The sequence below is a fragment of the Meleagris gallopavo genome, chromosome 1, assembly GCF_905368555.1.
Source record: "Meleagris gallopavo chromosome 1, MGAL_WU_HG_1.1, whole genome shotgun sequence".
Taxonomy (NCBI): Eukaryota; Metazoa; Chordata; class Aves; order Galliformes; family Phasianidae; genus Meleagris; species Meleagris gallopavo.
The window spans coordinates 192908076-192917077 of NC_139404.1; the positions used below are offsets into that span (position 1 = coordinate 192908076).

General features: G+C 55.2%; 1 protein-coding gene across 3 annotated transcripts; it reads right to left on the minus strand.

The window, feature by feature from the left end:
* Positions 1-1163: 1163 nt before the first annotated feature.
* Positions 1164-8258, minus strand: P2RY6 (pyrimidinergic receptor P2Y6). 3 transcript variants are annotated; one of them, XM_010706307.4, is made up of 2 exons: positions 8104-8258; positions 1164-3317 (listed from the first exon to the last, which is right to left on the minus strand). In XM_010706307.4, the coding sequence occupies exon 2, from the start codon at positions 3283-3285 to the stop codon at positions 2305-2307; it is 981 nt and encodes a 326-aa protein (XP_010704609.1). In that variant the 5' UTR covers positions 3286-3317; positions 8104-8258; the 3' UTR covers positions 1164-2304. The 3 variants fall into 3 exon arrangements, with proteins under 3 accessions (XP_010704609.1, XP_019468002.1, XP_010704608.2); XM_019612457.3 differs by having other exon boundaries at positions 7994-8111; XM_010706306.4 differs by lacking the exon at positions 8104-8258 and adding an exon at positions 5435-5544.
* Positions 8259-9002: the final 744 nt, after the last annotated feature.

The window sequence follows — 9002 nt, forward strand, 5'->3', positions numbered from 1 at the left end:
AAGATTTTGTGCACTATCCGAAATCCGGAGATTTTTCTTTTTTTTTCGCCCTTTCCAAACCTGAAGACGTTGCGCCCTCTCCTGGGTCCGGGTGGTGTGGCCGAACCTGAGCCCAACACCCTCCTCTCCTTTGTCTGGGGAAACCTGGGGACAGCTGCATCCCCTCGGGGTTGTCCCTCCAACCACCCATATTAATGTATCACGCGGCCTTGAAGGGATGGGAGACCCCAAAAACTCATTTGAAGAGATTTCATTGGCTACAACCAAGGGGAACCCAAAGACCACCTCAAGTCCATCAAAGCCACTCGAAGTCCACCCCAAATCCACCCCAAGTCCTCCCCAAGTCCACTCGAAGTCCACCCCAAATCCACCTCAAGGCCACCCCAAGTCCACCCCAAGTCCACCTCAAGGCCACCCCAAGTCCGCCTCAAAGCCACCCCAAGTCCACCCCAAGTCCACCCCAAGTCTACCCCAAGTCCAACCAAAGTCCACCTCAAGTTCACCCTAAGTCCACCCCAAATCCACCCCAAGTCCTACCCCAAGTCCAACCAAGTCCACCTCAAGTTCCAAAGTCCACCCCAAGTCCACCTTAAGTTCCCTAAGTCCACCCCAAATCCACCCCAAGTCCACCCCAAGTCCATCTCAAGTCCACCTCAAGGCCATCCAAAGTCCACCCCAAGTCCACCTTAAGTTTACCCCAAGTCCACCCCAAATCCACCCCAAGTCCACCCCAAGTCCATCTCAAGTCCACCTCAAGGCCATCCAAAGTCCACCTCAAGTCCACCTTAAGTCTAACTCAAGTCCACTCCAAGACCACCCAAAGTCCACCCCAAGTCCACCTCAAAGCCACTTCAATTCCACCCCAAGTCCTCCCCTATCTCCTCCATTGCCTCCTGCATCCCAACCAAATGCACCCTGTCCCAACTCTTCCCCTTTGCTTTGGCAAAGAGAAGGAAGAACTCAAGTGCATCCAGATGCAGTGCATTGGGATTAACTGGGGAGCCTGGCTGGGTGGCTTTGCACAAGCAACCAATCTAGAGGGCTGCTAATTCCTGAGATTGAAAGCAAATTGCTTAAGTTGATTAGATGTGATTATTGCACACCAACTCCTGTGAGATACACGGCACCCACAGATCTACACACATTTAGGCACACACATAACGTGGTGTGGATAGTTGAGGTGTATTTTGAGTGGAGCGTATCTGAGCAATGCTACAACCTTCCTCTGCTTGGGTGATGTGGGTACATATGGCATGTGTGTATTGTTGGGTACATACTGGAAAAAGGAGGGTAGGTTTATTTTATACATCATCCTATATGTTAAAGACAGCAAAGCAGTTAGAGGTACATCCACAGTGCCCACTGTCTTGGTGGCAATGGCTCAGCATCGTTTGGATGATGTCCCGTGCAAACCACAATGCTTTGATTCATTGGCTCAGCACTGTCGCCCTGCAGAATGCACATCAGATGTGGGTTTCTGGGAGACAGAGGTGGCAGAGGATGCTGAGAGCCCAAGGACAGGGATGCTGGCATGTGCCTATCAGCCCGTGGCCATCACCTGGGTGGGAATTGTGGCATTGGTATCCCAATTCCCCTCATTCCTCCTTCCCAACTCCCAGTCTGGCTGGGGGTGCTCTCTTGCACCACTGGGCCCACGTCTCTTGTTGGTCCAGTCCCATTTTGGGATATCCCAGAGTTACACTGAAATGTCTGTGACATTGAACTTTTCCTCTCCTGGAGCCATGGAGGTTCTGGGGGCTATTGGTATTTGGGACCCCTGAACTGCTCCACAGTTTCACTGAGGAAAATACAGAGCCACATTTCCCAGCCCCAAAAAAATCCTTCCCAGGGATGGTACAGGCCCATAAGATGGGGAGAAGCTTTGAATACTGGTCCCACCGGTGACATTTACTGTGTTGGTGCCTCAGCCTCCACCAAAACTTGGCACAAAGCAGCTAAAACCAGGATGGCACTGAGCAGTTAGTGAGAGCCAACGGACACCATGTGGGCTCTGTGCTGGGATGCTCTCCACATTGCTGTGGGCTGCAGATAGGATGGAAGTCAGTCTGGAAGCTTGGGAGATGGTAGAATGATAGAATGGCTCAGGTTGGAAGAGACCTCTAAGATCATCTACTTGCAACCCATGAGGGCCCAGAGCCCCATCCAACCCAGTCACCCAGTCTTGAACACCTTCAGGGTTTGGGCACCCACAGTCTCTGGGCGCATCCCCATCTCCGCACCATGCAGCTTCAACCCAAATTGCTCCATGCCCAGCCCCGGTGACACCGAGGTGGCCTCGTCCACCTAGGAGCCATAGGTGATGCAGTGGTCGTGCCGCCACTTGGAGCTCATCTTGTCCAGGAGATAGCGGGTGCTCTCACGAAACTTGCGTTGGGTGAAGTAGAACAGGATGGGGTCGAGGACGCTGTTCATGCTGGCAAAGGGCCGCGTGCACTTGTAGGCAATGGCAAAAGCCTGCAGGGTAGGGCAGGGCAAGGTGGGTGAGGAGCGGACGATCAGGTAGATGGTCTTGGTGAGGTGGAAGGGGAAGAAGCTGATGGAGAAGACGATGACGACGATGATGATCATGCGCACGGCCTTGTCCTTCTTCTTGTGCACCGCCAAGCCAATCAGCTCATCTTTCTGGCACAGGATGCGGGCCATGCTGCAGTAGCAGGCCAGGATGGCTGCAAAGGGCAGCAGGAAGCCAGTGATGGTCAACGTGATGCCGTAGGGGAAGTAGGACGCGGAGCGGTCCGGCGGGCTCAGGTCATAGCAGACAGTGCGATTCCTCTGCGTGCCGGTGGAGGCGAAGACGAAGGTGGGCAGGCACTGGGCGATGACGATGAACCACACCGCAGCACACACCAGCCACGTCAGCTTCTTTCCCTTCTTTTTGTGCCACGAGGCCAAGGGGTGGCAGATCCCCATGTAGCGCTGGACGCTGATGCAGGTGAGGAAGAGGATGCTGCCGTGCAGGTTGGTGTAGAACTGGAAGCGGACGAATTTGCAGGTGAAGTCCCCGAAGGGCCAGTAATCCTTCTGGGTGTAGTTGTAGATGAGGAGAGGGAGGGAGCAGACGTAGAGCAGGTCGGCTGTGGCCAAGTTCAGCATGTAGATGGTGGTGCGGGTCAACGCTTTGCGGGCCAGCCAGATCTGCCCAATGACAACAGCGTTGAGTGGCAGCCCCAGTAGGAACACCACTGAGTAGACCAGGGGCAGCAGGACCTGCTTGAATTCCTCGTGGAAGGTGCACGAGTTCCTCCCAGCTGTGAAGTTGGCCATGCTGGTGGTCCCCTCTTCACTGGGTGAAGTGCCTGTGAATGACAAATGGGACAGTCAGTGGCTTGGCCGTGTACGATGCATTCAGAATGGACCTGGACTGGCATGTGCAGCCCCGTAACCTCATCTGCCACCATCTCAAGGCAACGCAGATCATAACATCATAGAATCACAGAATCATTGAGGTTGGAAAAGACTTCTAGGATTCCTAAGCCCAACCCTAGCCCATCTCCACTGCTCCCACTGACCACATCCTTAATGCCACATCCCCACTCTTCTGAACATCCCCAGAGATCACAGAATCACAGAATGGCCAGCGTTGGAAGGGAGCTCAAGGATGACGAAGCTCCAACCCCCCACCACAGGCAGGGACACCAACCTCCACATTTCACAGCAGCCCAGGCTGCCCAGGGCCCCATCCAACCTGGCCTTGAACACCTCCAGGGATGGACGGGGATCCACAGCCTCTCTGGGCAGCTGTTCCAGCACCTCTCCACTCTCTGAGTAAAGAACTTCCCCCTCACATCCAACCTCCATCTGCCCTCCCTTACCTTCCAACCATTTCCCTTGTCCTGCTGTTATCTCCCCTTTCCAAGAGCTGACTCCCCTCCTGTCTGCAGGCTCCCTTTAGGTACTGAAGGCTGCACTGAGGTCACCCCGCAGCTTCTCTTCTCCATGCTGAACAAGCCCAGCTCCCTCAGCCTCTCTTTGTAGAGGAGGTGCTGCAGCCTCTGCTCATCTTTGTGGCTCCTCTGGACCCTCTCCAACAGCTCCCTGTCTTTCTTGTCCTGGGGGCTCCAGACTTGGATGCAGTGCTGCAGATGGGGCCTCACAAGAGCAGAGCAGAGAGGGACAATCACCTCCCTGTCCCTGCTGGCCACCCCTCTGCTGATGGAGCCCAGGATCCCGTTTGTTTTCTGAGCTGCAAGAGAACACTGCTGGCTCATGTTAAGCTTTTCATCCATCATTCCCTGGGCAACTGTACCACTGCATCACCACTCCTTGACAGAACAAATTTTCCCCAACATCCAAGCTGACCCTCCTCTGGCACAATTGGAGGCTGTTCCCTCTTATCCTATTGAATGATGGAATTTGGGGTCTGTTGGGTGGATGGGTGATGGCCCTTGGGGACATTGCAGTGGCCTTCATCACCACCCCGTGGTGCTGGCACTTTGCTGGGCAGGAAGAGCTGACGCAGAGGAAATTGCAGCATGGCCATTAGCAATGCAGTGAGCTCAGGCCACATCCCTGCTCCTCTGCAGGGGGTGCCAAAGTCCCATGGCAGTCACCCGGTTGGGAAGCAGCAAGCAGTGCCTCCTGCAGCGGGACACAGAGGTGTTCTGTGGATGCTTTAATCCAGCAACTGAGAGCGGTGGCTGACTGGTGGTGGAAGGTTTTGATTGGAACCCATCCCTCTGAGCTCTGGGCTGCTGGGAAGAGGCTTTTTGTAGGGGAATTACAGAATATCAGAATCACAGAATGGCCAGGGTTGGAAGGGACCTCAAGGATCACGAAGCTCCAACCCCCACCACAGGCAGGGCCACCAACCTCCACATCTCACAGCAGCCCAGGCTGCCCAGGGCCCCATCCAACCTGGCCTTGAACACCTCCAGGGATGGACGGGGATCCACAGCCTCTCTGGGCAGCTGTTCCAGCACTTCACCTCTCTAAAGAACGATGGGGATGGGGAAGAAAAGGGGATGGAAAGATGTCCCCAAGACAGAAGGTGCAACCGCAGCTGGCTCTGCTGGGAGAGAGGGTTGCAACCTGACAAGTGAAAGGAGGAAATAAAACACAACAACAGGTAGCAACCATCCCCCTGCCCAGCCCTGGCCACATCACTTCGCCTAGGTCTCACCTGGCACCTGTGACCCCCCTACACCCCACAGTGCCCCATGGCACCCACTGCCCAGCCCCAGCCACCTCCAACAGCCACTCCAAAGCTGAGCCATACTGAATTCCCCGTGCCTTCACCCCTGCCCCAAGCCTCAGTGTAGGGTTGGGGTAGAGTGTGGAGCGTAGGGCCAGGGTACCCCATGCCTGTGCCCACTCCAGGGATCCCCAGTGGGGCAGCACCCACGGGATCACCACCATGGGAAATGGCCTGCCAAAGGAAGGGGAGTGGGCTTGGGGAGCCCAAAGCACCGCCTACCTGCTGAGGTGCTCAGGGTGCTGCGGGTGCTGGGCCCTGGACTCGCTCCAGGTCCTGGGTGCATCTGTAGCATCACTTCCTCTTCCACTCTGACGTGGCAGCCAAGCACCAAATGTGGAACAGAAACCAAGTGGCAGTGTGGGCACAGCACTGCGCGGTGTGTGGCCGTGTGGCACTGCATGCCAGGGTGGGCACAGCGTTCCCCAGATCCCAAAATGCAAAATGCAGGCACCAAGTGATATCTGAGGATGTGCCACCGGGCTCAGCCCAGAGAGGGATCTGGGAATGTGAGACAGCAGTGACACCACAACACAAGCACCCATGGGTGCCCCAAGCCACCTGCAAGGCTGCTAAAATAAATAGTTACAGCACTGAATATGTGCATATTTCTCCATTCTAATGCAATTACTGCGTTGTTTCACCTCCCTTCCAGAGCAGGGAGCTTTGTCCAATCTTGGCATGAGCACACTGCTGCGTGTTTCATGTTCTAAATTTGCCTCGTGCAGAAGAATCAGATGTTCCCTCTTGTTCCTTTCAAGCAACTCATTGCTTTTGCAAAAATAGGCCAAAAATCCAAGAGAAACACATTGGCACAGCGCTGATCCAAGCTCCAGGCTGATGGCACTGTCCAATGGGCCAAGGAGTCAATAGCAAAATGGGTCAACAGGTCAATGGGACAATGAGACGGTGGGACAATGGGTCAATGGGACAATGGGATAATGGGTCAATGGATCAGTGGATCAGTGGACTGATGGGGTGATGGGGTGATGGGACAATGGTCAGTGGGTCAATGGGATGATGGAACATTGGTTTGGGGTTTGCTTTTCCTGTGTTGATCCATGGAAATGGCTGTTACATCTCCAGGAAGAATTCCCAAGAAAAAAAGTCCCTTGTAGGGCGCAGGGGGGACGTGCTCAAGGTTATGAGCGTGGCTGGTGGTGAAACACTCCCATCCTAAAAAAAAGCAGCTAAAAAAATGGGCTGCCTTGATGTCACAGTGATGGGCACAGGGTAAAGCCCATGGGGAAATTAGGGCTTCAAGTGGGGAAAGGGCTGCCCTATGTTGAGCTGTGAAGGGTGCCGTGGGATTTATCACTGCATGGCAGGAGATAAGGGAAAGGTAGGAAGGAGAAGTTGGAGGCTGTTGGCACGGTTTCTGGTTCTGCACCACGGTGGAAGTGAAAGCTGCAGCTCAGCAGGTTTGCAGCCCCCCGTGGGTAAGATAGGGGAAATCTCCATTTATCAAAGCCTGGAGATGAGAGGCATCAAGGAGAGTGATTTGGGACATGCAACATGGTGGAATGCTAGCCTCTGTCACTCTATGGGCAGCTCCTATACGGTTTTGTGCCCCAGCAATGAAACAAACCCAGTCCATGGGCTCACAGACACAAAGTTCATCCCATGCACGAAATGCGACTGCGAATTCACTCGCACGAAACCCAGCAAACCTGCACTGCGGGGGCAGGGATTAGGCAAAGCAGGTTGGAGAGATGTGAGAAGGGGAAAACACATAGCTCGGGGCTGCCTTCCTGCTCTGCAAAACAACCCGTCCTTACGTCACGTTTTGGGACACCACGGAGGTGTTTTCCTCCATGGAGTGGGATGGTGGCAAAGGGGATAGGGCCACTCCTGCACTGAGCTGCCTGGGCTCAGCAGGCAGCCTCCAGCCCTGGGGTGGATTTGTGTAAACCCTGAGGTATGTACTCACAAACTCACGTATACAATATACACCATAGACCCACAAACCCACATATGGACCCATCTGTTCACCCATGTGCGTAAACATTCACAGACAAGCATATATATACAAGCAGATCTGTACCTCCATGCATATCTACACCTCTTTGCATATGTATATACCTCCATACAAATCAAACAAACATATATATGGCTCTGGAAGCGCACAGACCCACACGCATACAATGTATGTACGTTACCCTCTACATATAGATGAAAATGCGTCTCCAAACACACACAAACCTCTGTGCCTGTATCTACAAACACATCGCCATGCACATCTGTATGGAGCTCTGTGCCTATACACAGGAATGTATCTCTGTGCACATATGGGGTCACAGCTATACTGGTCTACACTCTTCCTGAGCAGGGCACCTCTATGCATAGATACCCAGAAACGTAAGCTTCTGGACACACATCTGTGTGCACACAGCCCTCTGTTCACATATACCTGCATCTCTGCATGTATGTAAATACATATACGTGTTCCCCTCATGACACCAATGTTCCCACACAGCCAGATCCCATTAGGAAAACACCTCCACCTCCCAGCTCCCCAGCTGGGGAGCCCCGACTCGCTCCCTGTAGGTGACAGATGCTGATGGGCAGCTCTGGGCTGTGCCACCTCATGGGCATGGGACCCCCACCAAGTCCTCCGAGGAGCCTTGAGCCCTCTCCTTAACCGTAACTCCCTCACTTGCGGTGCCCAGGATTCCACCCCACCATAGGCACGGCCGCAATAGAGCTGGCTGTTTGCTCAATGTCACCCCACGGCTCGATCCGCACCCCGATCCCATTCCGCCGCGTTCAGCCCCATCCTACCCGGGTCGGCGTGACACAGTCTGCTCGGATCCTGCCCCGGTTTAGACCGGATCTGATCCTGTTGTTCAACCCGACCCCTCCCGGCTCTGCCTGCCCCATCCCGGCCTCACCTTGCCCGGCTCGGTTCGGCTCGGTTCGGTTCCACACTTATCGGAGCGGGGATGCGCCGGGAGCGAAGCAAGGATCGCAATCCGGGGCCGCCCCTCCGCTGTCCGCCCGCCCCGATCCGCCTTGGGGCCGCCCCACTTCGCCCCGCCCGGCCAGGGCACCTGTGGGCTGGGGAGGGGGTGGGGATTGGGGAGGGGGCACTGCTGGATGGGGAGCGCACGACTGGGTGGGGAGCGCACGGCTGGGTGGGGACGCAAGGAATGGGGTGGCACATAGGGAATAAAATGAAACAGCTGGATGGGGAGGGCACAGCTGGATGAGGGCGCGGGGAAGGGGGTGGTGTATTTGGATTGGGATGGCACAGCTGGATGGGGAGGGCACGGCTGGAGGGGGACACTCTGAAAGGGGGTATAGTATGATAGAGGGTGCACCTGGAGGGCATGTAGTGGGATTGGGGTGGCACTGCTGGATTGGGATGGCAAAGATGGAGGGGGCACAGCTGGACTGGGATGGCACAACTGATTGGGTTGGCGCAGCTGGAAGGGTGTGCAGAGGGAGAGGGATGGCACGGCAGGGTTTTCTGGGATGGCTGGAGGAGGGTATAGTGGGATCGGGAGGGCACAGCTGGATTGGGAAGGCAAAATTGGAGAGGGCACAGCTGGATGGCAGCAGAGATGGATGGAGAGAGTAGGACTGGGTGGCACAGCTGGATTAGGTTGGCAGAGCTGCAGGGAGCACAGCTGGATGGGCGGGCATAACTGAAGGGGATCAGCTGGGTAGGGGAGCAGCTGGATGAAAGTCATAGCTGGATGGGGTAGAGCTGGAGAAGGGAGAACATCTGGGTGGGGGCACAGCTGGGCAAGAGCACATCTGGATATGGGTGGCACAGCTGGATGAAGAT

What these genes read in the sequence shown, in the direction of transcription:
- P2RY6 (XM_010706306.4), bottom strand. Translation starts at nt 5,507, where the DNA reads ATGCTACAGATGCACCCAGGACCTGGAGCGAGTCCAGGGCCCAGCACC. An exon ending in CACCCTGAGCACCTCAGCAG is followed by an intron (nt 3,318 to 5,434) that starts GTAGGCGGTGCT and finishes TGTCATTCACAG; the next exon opens with GCACTTCACCCAGTGAAGAG.